The sequence below is a fragment of the Dermacentor variabilis genome, chromosome 1, assembly GCF_050947875.1.
Source record: "Dermacentor variabilis isolate Ectoservices chromosome 1, ASM5094787v1, whole genome shotgun sequence".
Lineage (NCBI taxonomy): Eukaryota > Metazoa > Arthropoda > Arachnida > Ixodida > Ixodidae > Dermacentor > Dermacentor variabilis.
The window spans coordinates 206,639,195-206,660,291 of record NC_134568.1 but is presented as its reverse complement, the minus strand read 5'-3'; the positions used below and the strand labels follow the sequence as shown (position 1 = coordinate 206,660,291).

The 21,097-nt window shown below is 47.0% G+C and overlaps 1 protein-coding gene across 1 annotated transcript in view; it reads left to right on the top strand.

The window, feature by feature from the left end:
• LOC142591292 (uncharacterized) overlaps positions 1-21,097 on the top strand; it is a 50,717-nt gene that overhangs the window by 23,524 nt on the left and 6,096 nt on the right. The window contains exon 6 of the mRNA XM_075703624.1: positions 13,560-13,904. Within this exon, the coding sequence (XP_075559739.1) occupies positions 13,560-13,904 (345 nt within the window). The remainder of the gene's footprint in view (positions 1-13,559; positions 13,905-21,097) is intronic.

Here is a 21,097-nt window from a genome sequence, read left to right as displayed (position 1 = left end):
TTACCTTCAAAAACGTGAAGACAGCACATCTACACACAAATCATGTTTGTTACAGTAGAACCTCGTTCATACGTCTTGGAAAAAAACCGCGAGAAAAACGTACGAACCGGGAAAACGTACGATCTGAAGTAACTAAAAAAATTTGGCAGACTCAATTATTGTTCACATCCATGTAATGCGAAGTGTCGCATGAATCTTTGCTGCAAGAGATGCCAACGCACGTTGAGCTGGTGGTGTGCTGGTGGCCGGAGACACGTTTTGTTGTTTTCCTATTGTGTGGTGTATTAAGAGGGCAACGGGAAACCAAAACGAAATCGAGCTGGTGCGCAACGCCGGATTCCCCGAACGTGATGCCCCCATCGCGCCGCCTACAGCAGGGAATGGCGGCGCGTTTTGATTATCGCCTACTAAAAGCACGCAGTACACTACCAACGGCACTACACACCACATGCTGTAAAACCGATAAGTGAAATTGCTTATCGCAATAGGTTTAGCGGCGATAGCTGTGAATGTGACGTGCGATGACTCGGGCGGAGATTTGCTGGTACCGGAATAAGAAACTGTGCGCGCCGTCATTTTCACATGAGATGGGTGGCTATAAACTGTTCTCGATCACGTGCGCCTCGCCCCTTATCTTGTTCACATGGGATCTAGGGGCTGGAAAACATATACAATCACAGTCTGCTGTAGGTAACGATGGTGCATCTCTGTTATCGCCTATTAAAAGTGTGCACTAAGCTTTTGACGGCACCAAACGCTGTGAAACATGCGAAGATGCTTATCGCAATAGGATTAGTGGTAATAGCTGTGAATGCCATGTGTGAAGACCCCGGAGAGTATTGCGGTGAAGTTGCCGTGGCGGATAGCCATATACTGTTCTCGATCGTGCGCGCTTTGCGTTTTTTCTTGTTTACATGGGATTTAGTGGCCGGAAAATGTATCATATGATTGCAGTTTGGCGACATACTGAACATTGATGCTGAAAAATTGTGTTTTCCCAGGAACGTATGAACCGGAAAAAAATGAGCATAACTCTATTGGGTGATTTTTTGTTTTCTCGATTGCGAAGTTGGCGCCAGGAAAACGCACATAACAGGAACATATCAACGAGGTAATATTGCTACGGCACAATATGTGCGATCACGAAAGGCGAGCAGTGTGAAGACGACGACGACGATTAGAAGCTAGCGCGGGCTGTTGCCTCTTGGCCAAGCGCAGTGTATTGCCTTGTAAATATACTTGTAAATAGCTTTTCGTCGGTGTCTTCCTACGTAACATATCTGGTGGAGGTGGACGTTCCCTGTACCTCGTCACGGAGCTTCGCAGTGGACGGTACGTCGAGCCTTCCTTCATGGCTCCCGGCGACGACAACCCGACTCCGCCGGCTCCGACACCTGCTGCCACTTCGATGACCTACATCACTCTCCCCGCTCCCCGTGATCCTGGCGTATTCTCAGGCAAAGATGGGGAAGACGTCGATGACTGGATCAGCCTGTATGAACACGTCAGCCGCAATAACCGGTGCGACCCTACTATTATGCTCGCCAACGTAGTCTTTTACCTCGGTGGCACACCTAGAGTTTGGTATCGCACGCACGAAGATGAGCTCACCAGTTGGGATTCACTTAAGACACAGCTTCGAGACTTGTTCGGCAACCCCTACGGTCACCAACTTGCCGCGCAGAAGGCGCTTTCCGGCCGTGTGCAGTCGTCAACAGAGCTCTATGTCACGTACATTCAGGACGTCTTGGCTCTGTGCCGCAAGGTTGACACCCACATGACTGAGTCAGACAAGGTTTCCCACATCCTCAAAGGCATTGCCGATGACGCCTTCAACTTGCTCGTTTGCAACAACGTGGCGACGGTGGATGCTGTTATAAAAGAGTGCCGCCGCCTGGAACTCGCCAAAAGCCGACGTATTGACCAGAAGTTTGCCCGTCTGCCCAACACCCCAGCGACATCTTCCTGTGCCGACGCTCCTCGTCCCAACAACACTGCCGATGTTACCAGGATCGTCCGGCGTGAGATCGAGGCCGCCTATCCGGCTGCCTTCGACTCCAGTCCCACCAACACATCTGCCGTTACGGTCTCACTGATCCAGGCAGTTGTCCGCCAGGAGTTCGAAAACATGGGTCTTCACACCATCTGCTCGGCCCATCGCCCTGATACCCGCCCGGCTTCTTCCATTCCGCCCCGTCCCGCATCTTCTTACGCACCACATTTCCGCAACCCATCTGAATGGCGCACTGCTGACGACAAGCCCATTTGTTTCTACTGCCATCGAATCGGCCACATTTCTCGGCACTGTCGCAGTCGCTGGAGTTCCCCGATCCGGTCTACTTATACTGCCTACTCTCGCTTCTCCCTTTTATCTACTGTACGGTCGCGAACCTACCTTGCCCTTAGACACGGCACTTCCTCCTGCTGCGGTCTGAACAAGCGAGTATGTGCGCGACGCCATCGCCCTCGCCGACCATGCACGCCAGCTTGCCCGTGCTCGACTGACGGCCTCACAAACCACTCAGCAGTGCCAGTACAACGCCCGCCATCGTGACGTACAGTTTTCGCCTGGTGCGCTCGTACTCCTGTGGTCGCCCACTCGTCACGTCGGACTTTCCGAGAAGCTCCTTTCGCGATACACAGGGCCCTACCGCGTGCTGCGCCAGGTGACGCCTGTGACTTACGAAATTGCTCCTGTGGGTTCAACCTCGTCCTCTCCTCTGGCATCTAGTGATGTCATACACGTCAGTAGGCTCAAGGCCTACTACACTGCTTCCGAGTCCGATCTTTAGTCGCTCCGGGACGGCGCTTTTGCCGCCGGGGGTCGTGCTACGGCACAATATGTGCGATCACGAAAGGCGAGCAGTGTGAAGACTACGACGACGATTAGAAGCTAGCGCCGGCTGTTGCCTCTTGGCCAAGCGCAGTGTATTGCCTTGTAAATATACTTGTAAATAGCTTTTCGTCGGTGTCTTCCTACGTAACAATATTGTATATGCTTTAAACTGGTGCTAAATCTAGCTACTAAGTACAGTGGCTATGAGGAAAAATATAGAGAGCAAATAGTACGTGAGGTAAGGAAGAGAGGTTGCCTGGAGATGAAACTTCTTTAGCCTACTACTCTGCATGGAGGGGAGGGAAAGACGAAAAAAGTGTTTTGAGGTGTTGTAGTGAGGCAGTAGGATGTGAAGATGAACAAATTCATGTATGGAGTGTTTGTTGACAGCCACAAAGATGAACCTGCGTTGAAAAATTTAATGAGGCAATGAAACATTTTTCTGTAAAAATGTGGAACATAATCTAGAATTTGTGACTATATATAGTGTTGTGTATACAAGTGGCTGCTGCTGTTAGTGACCAAAAAAAATTATGGGGTTTTACGTGCCAAAACCACTTTCTGATTATGAGGCACACTGTAGTGGAGGACTCCGGAAATTTTGACCGCCTGGAGTTCTTTAATGTGCACCTGAATTTAAGTACACGGGTGTTTTCGCATTTCGCCCCCATCGAAATGCAGCCGTCGTGGCCAGAATTCGATCCCGCGACCTCGTGCTTAGTAGCCCAACACCATAGCCACTGAGCAATGACGACAGGTAGACTTTGGAAGAGTGAAATGCTTAGGCTCCATACACTTTGTATACACTCTGTTGCACACCTCATCGCTTCCGTCGATGAAAACACTCTTCAAGAACAGCAGACGCTCTGGAGGTATCAAGCATGAAGCCATTTTGAAAAGGCCACAAGACGATGATTTTGTTTGCTTCTGTGATTGGCTGGAGGAGTAACACAACCCCACGCAGTCCGTGTGTCTTGGTTGCGAACTGCTGTTTTTTTTTTTTTTTAGTTGTATGCTACTACAGAAATCTTAATTTTATACTTTCGCTTGTTTACTTGTTCTTGGCAGTGTTCTTCCTGCGCTTCTTTCCCACGCGAGTCCATTTGATGTGGTTCCTTGTTTGCCAAGTAAAGGAGAGGTGTATCTCACAGGCGTACCTATGAGATTCACCTTATTTCATTTCTTTTTTACGGGTTTACACATCTTTATGGCAAATGGCGGTCGTTATTCATATTTGTACTAGTAAAGGTACCCCCCCCTTCATTTGCATTGAAAAGTTACCTTGGGTGCCCCCCCCCCCCCCCCCCCCCGAAAAGAGATCCTGCGTATGTGCCTGCTTCATAAGGCCCTGTGTAGCGAGAAAGAAGCTTCTGGGAGAGGCTGACCTAACGACTTGGTGACCAAAGGAGCACCCAAGCACCTGGGGCGAACTTAACATCGCGATGGCACCGGTTGTAATGCTCTTTTTGTATATGCTGCGAGGCTAATAAATGAGATCGGGCGACTTGATGCGCCATGTGAGCACGATCAATGACTTCACAAGCGTACTCAGTTCCAACACATGGCACAGAAGGGAGGATGGTGTCAAACGGCAATGTGGCGTCACGACCATACAAAGTATATGAGGGTGAATATCCTGCGGTGTCATGTTGGGACGAGTTATACGCTAATGTCATGTAGGCAAGAATAGCGTCCCAGTCGCGGTGATTTGCTGGAGACGTACGTCAACAGCACCTCTGTGAGTGTTCGGTTGAGACATTCTGTAAGACCGTTCATTTGTGGGTGTTAGGTGGTGGACAGCTTGTGCTCAGTGGCACAAGAGCGGAGGAGGTCGTCGACAACTCGAGACAAGAACGAGCGGTCGCGGTCTGTAAGTAACTGTCGAGGTGCACCGTGGTGGAGAATGACATCGTGGAGGACAAAATCGGCGATGTCTCTTGCGCAACTAGTCAGCAACACCTTTGTTATCGCGTAGCGTGTCGCATAATCAGTAGCGATGGTGATCCAGTTTTACCATCTAGTTGTCGTCGGATAAGGGCCAAGCAGGTCAAGGCTTATGCGAAAGAAAGGTTCAGAAAAAACTTCAATTGGATGGAGTCGTCCAACAGGTGGCAGAGGAGGTTTCTTACGGCGCTGACACAATTCGCAAGTTCCAACATAACGACGCACAGAACGGTAGAGACCCGGCCATAAGAACCGGCGTCGTATGCGGTTGTATGTACGCAAAACTTCAAGGTGTCCCGCCGTCGGTGCATCGTGAAGTTGTTCGAGAGCGATGGATCGCAGATGACGAGGAAAGACAAGAAGCAACTCAGGGTTGATATTGCGGCGGTAGAAGATGCCATCGTGCAGCACGAACATGCGGCACATGCCGTCGGTGCTGCCAGATTGCACTCCGACGATGATGGACTAAAGATTTGTTCATTGTAGTTCAGCGTGCATGTTGGCCATGTCAATAAAAGCCATCACGCAGGTCACCGGATCATGTGCAGCAGGTTCAGGAGGATCCACGGAGTGACGAGAGAGGCAGTCAGCGTCCTTGTGGAGGCGTCCAGATTTGTAATTGACAATAAATGAAAATTCCTGGAGCTGCAAAGCCCAGTGACCAAGCCGTCCTGTCCGGTCCCAGAGGGAAGACAGCCAGCAGAGTGCATGGTGGTCTGTAACCGAAAACTGTAACTGTAACCGACCGAAAAAGTGCATCCGTACAAATATGGCCAGAACTTGACAACAGCCCAAACTAAAGCCAAGCACTCCCGCTCTGTGATGGAGTAATTTCTCTCGGCAGGTGACAGCAGGTGGCTGGCATAAGCTATCATGCACTCGGTACCATTCTGTTGTTGGGAGAGAACAGCACCGATGCCATGGCCACTTAGGTCAGTGTGGACTTCAGTCGGTGCAGATGGATCAAAGTGGACAAGTATGGGAGGGGTGGTCAGAAACCTGATGAGAGCGGCGAATGCGTGAGCCTGCTCCTTGCCCCATGAGAATGGTGTGTTCTTTAGAAGATCTGTCAAAGGCCGAGCAATGTTGGCGAAGTTTTTGATGAAACGGCGAAAGTACAAACACAGGCTGACGAAGCAGTGCACGTCTGAAGCAGAATGTGGCACAGGGAAACTGCAAACGGTGCGAACTTTTTCCGGATCTGGTTGTACACCGGATGCGTCAACGAGGTGCCCCAACACAGTAATCTGATGGCGCCCGAATTGACACTTCGTGGAGTTCAGTTGGAGGCTGCTTTTCAGAAGACCGCAAGAATGGTAGCGAGTCGGGTAAGGTGGCTGGCGAATGTGGGAGAAAAAGCACTAACGTCGTCAAGGTAACGGAGACAGGTGGTCCATTTGTAGCCTCGCAGAAGAGAGTCCATCATACGTTCAAATGTCGCAGGAGCATTGCATATGCCAAAGAGCGCGACTTTGAACTGATATAAACCATCCAGCGTAATGAAGGCCGTCTTGGGCTGCTGAGCACGAGGTCGCGGGATCGAATCCCGGCCACGGCGGCCGCATTTCGATGGGGGCGAAATGCGAAAACACCCGTGTGCTTAGATTTAGGTGCACATTAAAGAACCCCAGGTGGTCAAAAATTTACGGAGTCCTCCACTACGGCGTGCCTCATAATCAGAAAGTGGTTTTGGCACGTAAAACCCCAAATATTAATTTATTATTGATGAAGGCCGTCTTCTCACAGTCCATTTCATCAACTGAAATCTGTCAGTAGCTGGATCGAAGATCAATGGACGAGAAGTATTCAGCTCCATGCAAGCAGTCCAAGGCACCATCGATGCGTGATGGTGGGTAGACGTTGTTGTAGCTTCGACGGGGCGGCCGGACGGAAGGGTTACGGCATGTGGCCTAAACGGCCGGGGCGCGCAGCGCCGCAAGATAAGAGCCGGACTGCTCCAGTCGGGGACCAGACAAGGAATGAATCTTTATTTCTGAGGAGGCAACTTACAGGAGGCACTTACAGCGTTTGGTGCTGAGTGGCGCCCTGATGTAAAGACCCAAAACCGAAACCAGAAGTTATGGATACCACATCACCTCTCCCTTGAAAGGAAAAAATGATCTACTCGCTCTCCTCGCAACAAAAGTAAGTCACGAGTCAAAGAACACATGTTAGTACTGTAACACACATGATTAGTGATACATCTTTATACAATATAAAATGATCTCTGGCTTCCCCATTTAAAAAAACGCACATGAACACTGAATATGAGTTATTGCAGTCCAGATCTGCAGTTCCAGTACCCGTCTTGGGAGGACGATGAGATGCAGCCTTGCACACACAGATAACACATAGAAAATTCACAAAGTACATAAGTATACATTAACAACCATCTGTGTGCCCCCTGGGACAGCACTGATGGGTGGCTCATTCGCCCTGAGCCTGAGTCGAGACAGTCTCTGTGGCTGTCGTGGATTGGCATTGTGTGTAAAAGCACTTAACACTCCATAGTGCCCCCCCTTAAGAATGCTAACGAAAAACTTTTTTTTTTCTTTTTGGCATAAAAGACAAATTAGTATGGCGGCTACTACCGTAGTGAAAATGCATACATGTATGCTGCAAGAAACGTAACATACAAGAAATGTATGGTATCCCTTCTGCGGGGATGCTAAGAAATGAAGAAAAGTGTTCCTACAACTGGATCCACTGATAAATCTGCAGTATAGCAGTAAGTACAGCGTGCGTATAGCACCATTTATGCTGCCAGAAATCCCCACATTTGAAGGATACTGCTTATGTCTTATTCAGCTAAAACAAACATGAAAGGAAATACTTTTGGCGTTAAGAGCCGAATTCGCATGGGAGGGTTGAAACCTCTGTAGACAGTAACCTAAGGCAACAAGCTACTTGGAAACATAATCCTTAAATCGTTCCGGAGGTTGTCTATGGCGTGTAGACCTATGGAGGACTGGTTCAAGTTGTAGAGGAGGAACAGCAGAAGTGTTACTCGTACTGGGGCTAGAAGGTGTGTCAGAGACCTGAGTGCCTTCAGGGGCAGTGTCTTGGGGAGGAGTGTCACACGGACGTTCAGGAGACTGTTCTGCACGGGGTGAACCCGGAGGTGGTGGTGGTGAGACAGGTGGTTGCAAAGGGGTTGCAGCAGGAAAATGAGTACCAGTAGGAACTGGAAGAAAAGGTGGAAAACCATCGTCAAAGGATGTTCCATCATTGAAATGACTCCTTTCATTTGTTTCCCCCTGACGTACCGAGTACTTCACCAGTTTAGACGCGTTCCAACGCTTGCCATTTTCAAGCTGGAAAGTACTTTGACCTACTTTGCGGTAAATCTTGAATGGACCGGAGTATTTAAGACCAGATTTCCGTGAAGTACGTACCCTAACCAGATCGCCTGGCTGAAACTGAGGACATTTAGTTGCGCGACGACGATCCGCATACTTTTTAGTATTTTCCTGTTTTTCACGTACTCTACTCTGCACTTCCTGGCGCAACTTTGGAGAAGCAAATTCAGGATGAATTGGAGGCATGTTTGCAACGTCCAGCCGAGTTCGTGGTTGTTGACTATGGAGCAGCATAGCTGGAGACACACCGGTAGTCATATGTGGAGTAAACCTGTAAATTGCCAAGTATTCTAAGACCGCAAGTCTGAGGTCTCGCTGTTCCAAAATAGCAATCTGTATGAATTCTTTAAGGACACGGTTAAATCTTTCTACCTGGCCATTGGCCTGTGGGTAGTAAAGAGAGGACAAGAAATGCTTAATGCTTCTTTCCTTCAGGAAGTTTTCGAACTGTGCAGAAACAAACTGTGGCCCATTATCGGACACTATAGCATCAGGAAATCCTTCCCTACTGAATATGGACATGAGACTATGCATGATGGCTTCCGATGTGACGGAAGGCATAAAAGCAACTTCGGGCCGTTTGGAATGATAGTCAACCATGACCAAAGCAAAACGAGCATACTGTGGAGCACGATCAAGAGGGCCTATTATATCTATGGCTAGTTTTTCCCATGGTCTTAATGGCCATTCGACAGGTTGTAATGGCGCAAAAGATGGTTTGGCAGATTTATCTGCTTGTTGGCACACAAAGCAGTTTCCCACAAGTTCCTCAATTTGCCTATCCATGTGAGGCCACCAGTAGATGCCTCTCAATCTGAGCTTGGTTTTAGTAATGCCTAAGTGACCTTCATGAGCAATAGACAGGAGTGTCTGACGCAAGGAAGCAGGAGGAACGATGCGTTCACCTCGGAGAAGTAGATTATCCATGTAGGACAATTCGGACTGTACAGCAGCGTACGCCTGTAACTCTGGCGGAAGGTCCGCCGCAGTTCTCCATCCTTTTACTATTTTGTCTTTTAATGCTTGGCACACTGGATCTGCCTGTGTGGCTGCTTGGAATTCCTCCTTTGTAATACAAGATGAAACTAAAGACACTATTTCCTCATCTAGTGCTGGTTCACATTCGGGAGGGACAGGTAGGCGTGACAATGCGTCCGCAATGACGTTTTGGTCACCTTTACAGTACTGAATGGCGAAATTGTAATACAGCAATCTTGCATTCCACCTTGAAATTCTTAACGGTCACTGTCCAGGACCCTTTGAAGATAGCAATGCGACTAGAGCTTGGTGTATCAGTTCGTAAAGTGAACTGTCGACCCCACAAGTAAACATGCCAATGTTCACACGCAAACAGACATGCCAATGCTTCCCGTTCGCCTACGGAGTAACGTCGCTCTGCGGAAGATAACGTACGAGAAGCAAAAGCTACTGTAAAGAGCTCATTTCCGCATTTTTGCTGTAGGACAGCTCCTATGCCAACGTCAGAAGCATCAACCGTCACAACAATAGGCAGATGCGGTTGAAACATGCGTACCACCGGGCGTGATGCAAGTACATCTTTAATAGCCTGAAAGCTGCATTCAGTATCCCGATCCCAGACAAAGGCTTGTCCTTGCCTTAGAAGTTTCCTTAGCGGTTCCACTACGTTGGCATACTGCGGGATAAATTTAGCAAAATATCCCGTGAGGCCCAGAAATGAATGTAGAGCCTTTTTGTCCTTAGGCTGTGGTGCCTCCACGATTGCCTGAATTTTACTATCCATCGGCGAAATGCCGTTTGCGGAAATTTTATGTCCTAGGAAAGTTAATTCTGGGACACTGAATACGCACTTGTGGTTAAGCTGCATGCCTGCATTACTTATCCTAGACAGGACTGTTTGCAAATTTCTGTCGTGGTCACGTTGAGTGTGACCCCATACAAGCACATCATCAAGGTAGCACAAGGTGCCTGGGCAGTCTTTCAAAACAGATGACATGATTTGTTGGAAAGCGGATGGCGCAGATGCCAAACCGAAACACACACGCTTGAAGCGGAAAAGACCGTCATGAGTTATAAAAGTAGTAAGCTCCTGGCTTTTCTCGGATAATAAAACCTGGTGATACGCGGACTGCAAGTCCAACTTACTAAAGACAGTAGCACCAGCGAGTCGATGCAACAGTTCGTCAGCCCTCGGTAGTGGAAAGGCGTCAATGATGATAGCCTTGTTGGGGTCTCGAAGATCGACGCAAAGTCGAATGGAATTGTCCTTCTTTCGAACGACGATGAGCGGAGAAATCCACTCGGACGCAGTGACTCGTTCGATGACATCAGCTGATTCCAGGCGTTGCAGCTCGGCGGAGACTACTTGCTCCCGGAGAACCAGAGGTAGAGGACGCAGTTTCGCTGAGACTGGCTGCACTGAAGGTCGGAGACGAACGTCGTGGACGAAGCCCTTGACAAGTCCCAATTGTCCCGAGAACAGATGGGCGAACTCTGTTGGAGCGTTGTGCGGAAGAGACGGAGGCTGAACGCTTGGGTCAGCTGGAAGTCCTGATACTTGACACGTGAGCGAAGACCCTTGAATGTCAATGCCCAAAGCTTGAATGGCATCTAAGCCCAGAAGAGAAGTGCCTTGGTTCGTGACGTGAAATGTCACTACTGCAGCGTTGTTGCGATACTTGACGAGCACGGAGAAACGTCCTGAATGCAGAATTTCTTGCTGCGAATAATTATTGAGTCGAAGACTCGAAGGAGATAAAGGAAAAACCTTGAAATGTTCTTCGTATAGGGAGCTGTTCATCAGCGACACTGTAGCTCCTGTGTCCACGAGCAACTTGAGTGTAGTATTCGCAATGAGAACTTCGGCGCGAATTGTTGCCGGACGGAAATTCGGTGCTTGAATGGTAAGCACAAACGGGACTGTAGAGGCTGATTCTGTATCAGTGGTAACGGAAACAAGCTGCGTTCGGTTCCTCGAACGGCAAACCGAAGCGTAATGTCCCACTTTTCCGCACGCACGGCAGGTAACGTGCTTTGCCGGACAGGCTGGATCGGATGCGATGTGGCGAGGTGAACCACATCGGTAACAATGGGGTGCGAGTTCTTCAGTGGCTTCGCAGAGTTCGGGCCAGACGTCACGTTGACCGGCCGCTCGATGCGACTACCCGCCACGCCGTTGATCGCCATCTTGAGGACGCCGGGTCGAGGGAGAAGGGGGGCGGTGACCGCCATCTTGCGCGCCCGGGCGAGGAAGGAGATGGCTGGCGACGCCATCTTGGCGTTGCGTCGAGACGCGCTGAATAGACGAGTTGCTGAAGACTTCAAGTTCCTTGTCAACTTGCTCCACGCTTCGTCCGATTTCCTCGGCTTTCTTGAGCGTGAGGGACGATCCTTCGTACAGTAGCCGTTCTCGAACTCTTTTTGATGCGACGCCTTGGAGAATTTGGTCGCGAAGAGACTCGTCGTGCCAAGCGCCGAACGCTCAAGCAGGCGCTAGCCTTTGTAGCGCGGTGACGAAGTCCTGGAAGGTTTCCCCAGTTAGTTGCTTCCTGTCCCGGAAGATAATGCGGTGCACCAGGGGATTTGAGCTTTCTTCGTAGTGCTGGTCGAAGATGCGAAGAATGTCTTCGAACGTAGCGACCGTCTGGTCCGTTTGCGACGCGAGGTCATAGTAGAGACGCTGCCCCTCGAAGCCTAAGTTGCTCAGTAAAATGGCCTTCTTCCTCTCGTCTTGTAATGCTTCGCATCCGGTCGCCTGAAGAAATGTGCAAAAAGAACGTTTCCATATGAGCCACGGTGCCGAAGGAGTACCGGGTAATGCAAGGAAAGGCGGCATGGGTGGTGCGAACGCCATGCTGGGCACGGAGAACAAAGGCGGGGGAGTTGCGGTGGACGACGCCGAAGTGGACGTAGCGTCTTGCATGCCGGAAGGAGGGGAGCAGCAGAAGTAGAAAGGCAAGGGGCCGTAAAAGTAAAGTGAGCGGTTTACCTCGTCGCCAGTTTGTTGTAGCTTCGACGGGGCGGCCGGACGGAAGGGTTACGGCATGAGGCCTAAACGGCCGGGGCGCGCAGCGCCGCAAGATAAGAGCCGGACTGCTCCAGTCGGGGACCAGACAAGGAATGAATCTTTATTTCTGAGGAGGCAACTTACAGGAGGCACTTACAGCGTTTGGCGCTGAGTGGCGCCCTGATGTAAAGACCCAAAACCGAAACCAGAAGTTACGGATACCACAGACGTCTTTTCGCGTGATCTTGTTTAAGTGGCGATAATGAACGCAAAAGCGCCAGGCACCACCTTTTTTTTTTCACAAGGATGACAGGCGAAGCCCAAGGGCTGGCTGATGGTTCGATGACCCCTTTGCGGAGCATTTTGTCCACTTCTGATTGGATGACTCGATGTTCAGCATGCGATACCCGATAGGGACGCCGACGAATAGGATTCATGTGTCCACTGTTTATGCGGTGGTGAACAACAGATGTTTGGCCTAAAGGCCTGTCGCCGAAATCAAAGATGTCACTGTACGATTCAAGCAAGTGACGTATGTCTGTGGCGTGTGCAGAAGTGAGGTCAGGTGCAATTATTCTCACGAAGTCATCCGTAAAGGTACCAGAGCTGTGAGCTGCAGTTGGTGCTAATAAACCACTATGCATTCAGACTGTCAATGTCGAATTCGGAACTACTAGAAACGCTGGCCAAGAACATGCCAGCCGGAATCACTTGAGGGCACAGGCTTAAATTCAGAAGTGGTAGAACGACGCCATTATTAGTAACCCTGACCAGCGTATGCGGAACAGCAACGTTCCGGTTCAAAACCACGTCGACGATGGGGCGAAGCACATATTCGCCGCCGGGAACCTGTGGCTTTGCAGTCAAAGTGACGTAAGTAACTGCCTCGGTTGAGAGATGCACATCATGAAGCGAGCACAAGTGTGGTGGGGCGGTGCTCGGAGCATTGGCGAGTTGAGGCAGTTCTAAATGAAGAACGCCGGTTGCTTAGTCAAAGAGCAGAATGATTAGATAAAAAGTCCCATCCAAAGATAACGTGGTGAGGGCAGTTGTCGATCACAGCAAAGAGAACAGAAGTAGGACGGCTGGCTACACTTAAACACGCAGTACACATTCCAAGAACAACCAGCACGCCACCGTCGGCATCACGAAGCACTCGGGCAGCTCCTGGGGTGAGGACCTTCTTTAAATGTCTACGTAGGCTAGCACTCATCACAGATAAATGGGCTCTAGTGTCGACAAGTGCTCGGACAGGTACGCCATCTATTTTAACATCAATTACACTTCTCTTTGATTGTTGTATTCATACAGGAGGTTGTAGCCAAGTACTGCACCAGGGTGGCCAATCCTTCTCTTTTTGCCTACAGCGGCACCGAGTGGGCTAGGCTGCAGCGGCACCGGCACCATGTTTAATCGCTGCTTGTTCTTCATGCAGTTCTTCGGCTTCCTTGCTGTACCCCCCCTTTGCGGCATCACATGGCTTGGAACTGCTTCGTCTGACTTGGCTCCCTTTGCGGTCGAGCACGTGGATGTCACCGAGTGCTTGCCCAGGAACTGCTCTATCGCTACCATATGCGATTACCTCGCCGTGTCCCACTTCAAGCTACAGCATGCAAGTCACCCTGATGTCCAGTCCTTTGATCAGCCAATCATCGACAACTCTCGGTCTGTGACGTCAACAGCCGATGGTATAAATGTCCAGCGCATGGATCGACTCTTCAGTGGGCTAGGCTGCAGCGGCACCGGCACCATGTTTAATCGCTGCTTGTTCTTCATGCAGGTATGTTACTATTCTGATGCCATCTGATGATCGCTTTCTGCTGCTGCTCCCTTGCCCACAACGTCTTGTATCCTGCTGCTTGCATGCATTGTATTGCGCAAGTTGTCTCCTCTTGAGCGGAGATGTGGAAATCAACCCTGGCCCGGGCCCTCGGTCTAAGTCTAGGCGTGGATCCGGTTCCGCTCTGGATGAGAATGATGATGCTCGCCCTTCCTTTGATAGCCATGACAAAAACGACCCTTCGGTATCCGAAATGTTCTGTAAATTATTGGAGGGGCAGACTCAGTTGGCACGAGATGTTGCGGAAATTAAGTCATTTCAACAGTCAGTTGCGCATCGCTTTGATGTTTTAGAGTCACGTGTTCATGCACTAGAATCCACTCCTATGTCCAAAGACTCTAGCTTACTGTGCGATTTACGTGCTGAAATAAATGCCTTGACTACTAAGGTAATGGACTTGATCTTAAAATATGACAGTCTTGAAAATCATTCTCGTAGAAACAATCTGATAATACACGGTACTTCTGAAGTAATGGATGAAAACGCTACCACCCTGATGACTGCAGTTTCATCTGTGTTTACTGAGCAGCTGAAGACTAGCTGCACTCATATTGAGCGCTGCCACAGGCTCGGTAGAGCACGCACAGGTTACATTCGTCCCGTCATTCTAAATCTTTCTAACTTCAGCGACAGAACCGAGGTTCTTAGGAACGCTTCAAAACTCAAGGGCTCAAACTTCGTCAATAAAGAAGATTTCTCTTCTAGGGTTCGGTTAATTCGGAAAAAAATCTGGGACGCATCAGCCTCTTTTCGGGTCAGCGGTTCTGTTGTGAAGTTGAGATATGATCATGCTTTCATTAACAAGGTTCGTTATAACTGGGATGACAATTAAAACTCATTAGTAATGGCACCCGCTCAACGTGTTTCTTCTGAGTCTGGCCATTTGACTTCCGTTCCATCCACTTCCTGAATTCATCCTGGTCATTTTGAGAACCTTGTTGTCTTAAATATAAACGCTCGTAGTATTGTTAAAAAATTTCCTGATTTATTGTCCCTTATATCTATTCATTCCCCCCATGTTATCGGCATCACAGAGACTTGGCTGCACAATGGTATTTACGAATCTGAGTTCACTCCACCCGGTTTTGTTTCCGTGCGCTTAAACAGGATTTGCGGTACTGGTGGTGGCGTGGCACTGCTTATCCGGTCGGATCTACGATTCTCAGTCTTGCCTTCTCCTCCAGAAACAGAATCCGTGTGGTGTAAAATTTACCTTCATAACTGGTGTATTGTGGTTAGTGTTATATATCGTCCCCCCGGCTCTACTCTTGATGTTCTTCATGCTGTTGCAAATTTCATGAGCGAGATCAACATTGCTTCGTCGAGTTTTATCTGTATGGGTGACTTTAACGCCCCTGGCATCCACTGGCCATCATTGTCTGCAGTCGGTCGTGACACAGCTATTTGTAAAGAACTAATAAACATTTCCTTGTCTTTTGGTCTCACCCAGGTTGTTCCTAGTGCAACCAGATTAAACTCCGTCCTTGACTTAGTTTTTTTAAGCACTAACCTAGCCGAATGTGACTTTTCTTGCGAGGTAATTGATGGTATTTCAGACCATAAAGGCGTTTTAGTGTCACTCTCCTGTCAAATTTCTAAATCCCCCTACACGTTTACTAGTTTCCCTGATTTCACTCGTGCGGACGACAACTCCATTACTGATGTCTTATCTCATCATTTCGATACGTTTAGTGCACTTGCAGACAACCAGGACGTCAACTGCCTTGCTAATTACTTTGAGCGTCTTGTCAAATCATGTATCGAACGTTTTGTGCCCATTAGAACTAAGAAAAGAAATTCGAACATTCCATGGATGACTCGTGATATCTTGCATTTGTCCCGTCGTGTTCGAAGGTTAAGGTGTTCTAGAAGAGGCACTGATCCTATGGCGTTGGATAGATTTGTTAAGGCAAAGAAAGAACTCAATCTTAAGTTGCAAAATGCCAAGGATTTCTTTTTTCGCGTTCGCCTGCACAATTTGTCAAGAACTAACCCACGAAAATTTTGGTCTTCTATTTTACCTCGCGATGCTTCATCCACTTCTTTCAGAATAGATAATGACGTCATCAACGACCCGGCGGTGATATCCCATGCTTTCAACAAGTATTTCCAATCCGTGTTTGTTTCCGATAACAACTTTATCCCGGCACTTACCAATATAGTTTCTTCTGAAGCAATCAGTGACGTTGAGATAAACTGCGAAGGCATCCTCAACCTTATATTAAACCTGGATGTTAAGAAATGCACCGGTCCGGACGGGATATACAACGCGTTCCTTGTTCGTTATTCGTTGTGGTCATCAAAATATCTGTCAGTCATATTCAGAAAGTCCTTATCATCCTCTACTGTACCTTCTTCATAGAAGCTAGCCAAAGTGCTCCCTCTTTATAAATCTGGAGATAAGCAGAGTTTGTCGAACTACAGACCAATTTCACTGATGTCACAGTCATGCAAAATGTTGGAACACATCATTCATAAGCACATCACGCTCTTTCTGGAATCAAATAATTTACTGTCTAACATGCAACATGGGTTTAGGCGCGGTTTTAGCACGTTAACGCAGCTAGTTGAGTTCATGCATGACATTTCATTTAACCTTGATGTAGGTAACCAGGCTGATGCCATTTTTATAGATTTCTCGAAGGCATTTGACACCGTTTTACATTCTAAACTTATTGCTAAACTTAATGCTGTATTGAATAATCCTCATTTAGTTAACTGGATTTTAAGCTTTCTCTCATTTCGTTCCCAGTTCGTCTCTTACAGTTCGACTGACTCCGCTACTGTTGATGTGACATCAGGTGTGCCCCAAGGCTCCGTCCTTGGGCCGCTTCTTTTTTTATTATACATAAATGATTTGCCACTTCACTGCTCTTCTAACATCCGTCTCTATGCTGATGACTGCGTTCTATATGAAGTGATTAAATCTTCTAATGATCATTATCGCCTTCAAGAGTCGTTTTATAGGTCTTGCGATTGGTGTAACACTTGGCAAATGAACATTAATTTCAATAAAACCGTTCTGATGTCTTTCTGCAACAAATCTTCCCCCTCCCTTTTCAGTTACTCGTTCAATGGCCGTGCTGTAGATAAGGTTTCTGAGTATAAGTATCTTGGTGTCATTTTTACGCATAACATGTCATGGTCCAAACACATTGATTACATATGCAGTAAAGCACTAAAAGAATTAGGTTACTTGAGGCGAACGCTAACCCGATTTCCTAAAGACACAAAGTTACTAATGTATAAAACTCTAATCTGCCCTGTTCTTGATTATGCATCAGTAGTTTGGAGCCCGCATAAGCATTTAGAGATTAATAAACTAGAAGCTATACAGAAAAAAGCTGTGCGATTTATATGTCATCGTTACAATCGCGACTTTTCGCCCTCTTCAACACTTTCTTCCTTGAACCTAAACACGCTCTCTTCCCGTCGCCGTGTCGAATCATTAAAATTCCTGCATTGCATTGTCAATTCTTTAGTTAGGCTCTCAAATGATAACTACATTAACTTTGCGCCGGGATCATCAACGAGAAGACATCATGACCTAAACTTGATACCCTACTACGCACGTACTAACATGCTCAAATTCAGTTTTTTTCCCCGCTCAATCGAAGACTGGAACTCATTACCTGGATCCATTCGCTCATGCTCATCCAAAATTTTTGCAACCGCCATCCCAGATGCATAATCGTGCTCACCCATGCCTGGCATCATTTGTATAACTTCTTGTGTATTTTTCTTTCATCAGTGCTCTTTTGTATAAGTGTTCGCTTGTGTTTATTTGTGTATTTTCATTTCATCAGTGCTCTTTAAAAGTGTTCTCTTGTGTTTACCGCTGTATATTCCATTGCATTTTCTGTACCTTTTCTTAAGAGGAAGCTTTAGCTCAAGTGCTCCTATCTAAATACATGTAAAAGGAGAATTCGTTTTTCTCGGCAACCAGTGCACCAAATTTGACGAGGTTTGTTGCATTTAAAAGACAAACTTAATATCTAGTGACTGTTGGTTTTGAATTTTTGAGTTAGATCGTCAATTTTTTATTAAAAATTGGCAAAAATCGAAAATTTTCAAAAAACGAAACTATCAAGTTTACAACTCTGTAACTTAACCACTAAAAATGATAATACAATTCTGTGAATTGCATCTAATAGTATATCTAAAGCGGACAAAATTGATATGTTACACATGAATATAAAAAAAACTTAATCATAGAGAAATACAACTTTTGCAAAACCGTTGTAACCAACGTAACAAATTCACGTAAGATGTAAAATGACATATTGAATTTGTCCACTTTGAATGATCTAATGGATGCCGCTTACAGAACCGCGATATCGGTTCTTGATGCAGAGCTATGAATTTATAAACTACGTGCTTCTATTTTTTTCAAACGGTCAAATATTTGAAAATCGTTTTAAGAAAATTCAAGCCCTAAATCGAAATTCCGCTTCCAACAGTCACTAGAATTTAACTTTCTCTTTCAAATGCGACAAATTTCATCAAAATCGGTCCAGGGGTCATCTCATAAAAACGTTTTTGCGTTTTACATGTATTTGAATAGGCCGCGTCGGAGTTGGGCCCGAGCTAAAGCTTCCTCTTAACCCACTCCTGCTATAGCGCAAATTGTGCTGCAGTATGTATAAATAAATAATAAATAAGGTATTTACTAAGGTAATTGCAGATAGAATCAGGAACACCTTAGACTTCTGTCAACCAAAGGGCCAGGCAGGATTCCATAAAGGCTACTCAACAATAGACTATATTCACACTATCAATCAGGTGATAGAGAAATGTGCGGAATATCACCAGCCCTTATATATAGCTTTCATTGATTACGAGAAAGCGTTTGATTCAGTCCAAATCTCAGCAGTCATGGAGGCATTACGGAATCAGGGTGTAGACGAGCCGTATGTAAAAATACTGAAAGATATCTATAGCGGCTCCACAGCCACCATAGTCCTCTATAAAGAAAGCAACAAAATCCCAATAAAGAAAGGCATCTGGCAGGGAGATAGATCTCTCCAATGCTATTCACAGCGTGTTTACCGTAGGTATTCAGAGACTTGGGTTGGGAAGAATTGGGGATAATGGTTAATGGAGAATACCTTAGTAACTTGTGATTCGCTGATGATGTTGCCTTGCTTAGTAACTCAGGGGACCACTTGCAATGCATGCTCACTGACCTGGAGAGGCAAAGCAGAAGGGTGGGTTTAAAAATTAATCTGCAGAAAACTAAAGTAATGTTTAACAGTCTCGGAAGAGAACAGCAGTTTACGATAGGTAGCGAGGCACTGGAAGTGGTAAGGGAATACATCTACTTAGGGTAGGTAGTGACCGTGAATCATGAGACTGAAATAATCGATCCGGATCATGAGACTGAAATAATCAGAAGAATAAGAATGGGCTGGGGTGCGTTTGGCAGGCATTCTCAGATTATGAACAGCAGGTTGCCATTACCCCTCGAGAGAAAAGTGTATAACAGCTGTGTCTTACCAGTACTCACCTACTGGGCAGAAACCAGTAGGCTTAAGAAAAGGGTTCTACTTAAATTGAGGACGATCAATGAGCTATGGAAAGAAGAATGATGGGTGTAACGTTAAGGGGGGGGGATAAGGAAGAGAGCAGATTGGGTGAGGGAACAAACACGAGCTAATGACATCTTAGTTGAAATCAAAAAAAAAAAATGGGCATGGGCAGAACATGTAATGAAAAAGAAAGATAACCGATGGTCATTAAGGGTTACGGACTGCATTCCAAGGGAAGGGAAGCATAGCAGGGGCGGCAGAAAGTTAGGTGGGCGGATGAGATTAAGAAGTTTGCAGGGACAACATGGCCACAATTAGTACATGACCGGGGTAGTCGTACAAACCAAGACTATTTTATTCATGGGTGGAAACCACGTCCACCGAACCAAGTAGTCACGCAATGTAATCTGCAGCTAACAGTTTGAACGCTTGTCAAAGTAAAGCAGCACAGCTCCTATCGTAGCAGAACGGTATCCACGCTGTCACAATCATTGCATATGTTTCATTGCGCCTAAACCGCAGCTTAGAACTAGAGGATAATACTGCAATAAGGTCACATTACTGAATATATAACATTGAGAAATACACAATTGATCTCCGAGGCTGATTGTATGCTCAGATATGCGCGCACACATCGTGCTGCGTGCTCCATCCTCCTCAATGCCAACAGAAAGTCCGGCCATACCGACTTAAACCACATCAATACGTCTCACAGAACTGTTAAGCATGAAGAAGATGCACGTCATGCTGAATAGACCATGCGAGTGCGAAAACAAACGCCAAAAACTACCGCCGAGCATATAGCTGCCATGCAAGACGAAGCGCTCGCCCAAGCCAGCATGCCGACTGCCCATAGATGGCGCCACTATGTAGCAGTATGGTGGCGCCTATGAAAAGCTGTGTATAAATGGAAGGGCAAATACTGAAGACCTTGCTTCATTAGAGTGTAAACCTTTAAAGTAGCCTTGGTTGGGTTGTGTTTAAAAGAGTGATGTGCTTCACTTGTGTCACACAGAGTTCAAAGGAGGTTGCTTTCTCTGACTTGTGTCATAGGACAGATGGAAGCAGTCTGTTGACATATTGTCGGTTTCCTTATCCACTGTGTGCATTATTTAGTGAAATGTTGGCCATATGTTCACAGTTTCATTGCCTAGCCATATCTGTTTCCATGTGTGAGTGCACTACTTAGGCATACTAATGTTACAGTTCAGGTGTAATATGAAATAATAGGAATTTAAAAGAGAGGTTGGCACCTTTAGGCTGCTTTTGTTTTAGGTGGTTTTGGTGGCACAGAACAATCAAGAAATTGAAAGAACGAAAATTCCTAAGAAACACAAGACCGTTTAAAGGGTCCCTCCAACACTTTTCAAGCACCATCTTTCTGTTGCAGGCTGTGTAGACTGACATTTGGAAATGCTCCTAGCGTAGGTCAAAGCAGTGATATAGAAATATTTAATATTTTATCACGCAAACAAATCACTACATTGCTGCCGACTGCATCATCGCCCAGTGGCACTTGCCAGAACCATCATCGACGTCACAACTCGGTGCTCCGTGATTGGTTAAAAACTGAGTTGTAGATAGCCATTGCATTCCAGCAGAAAC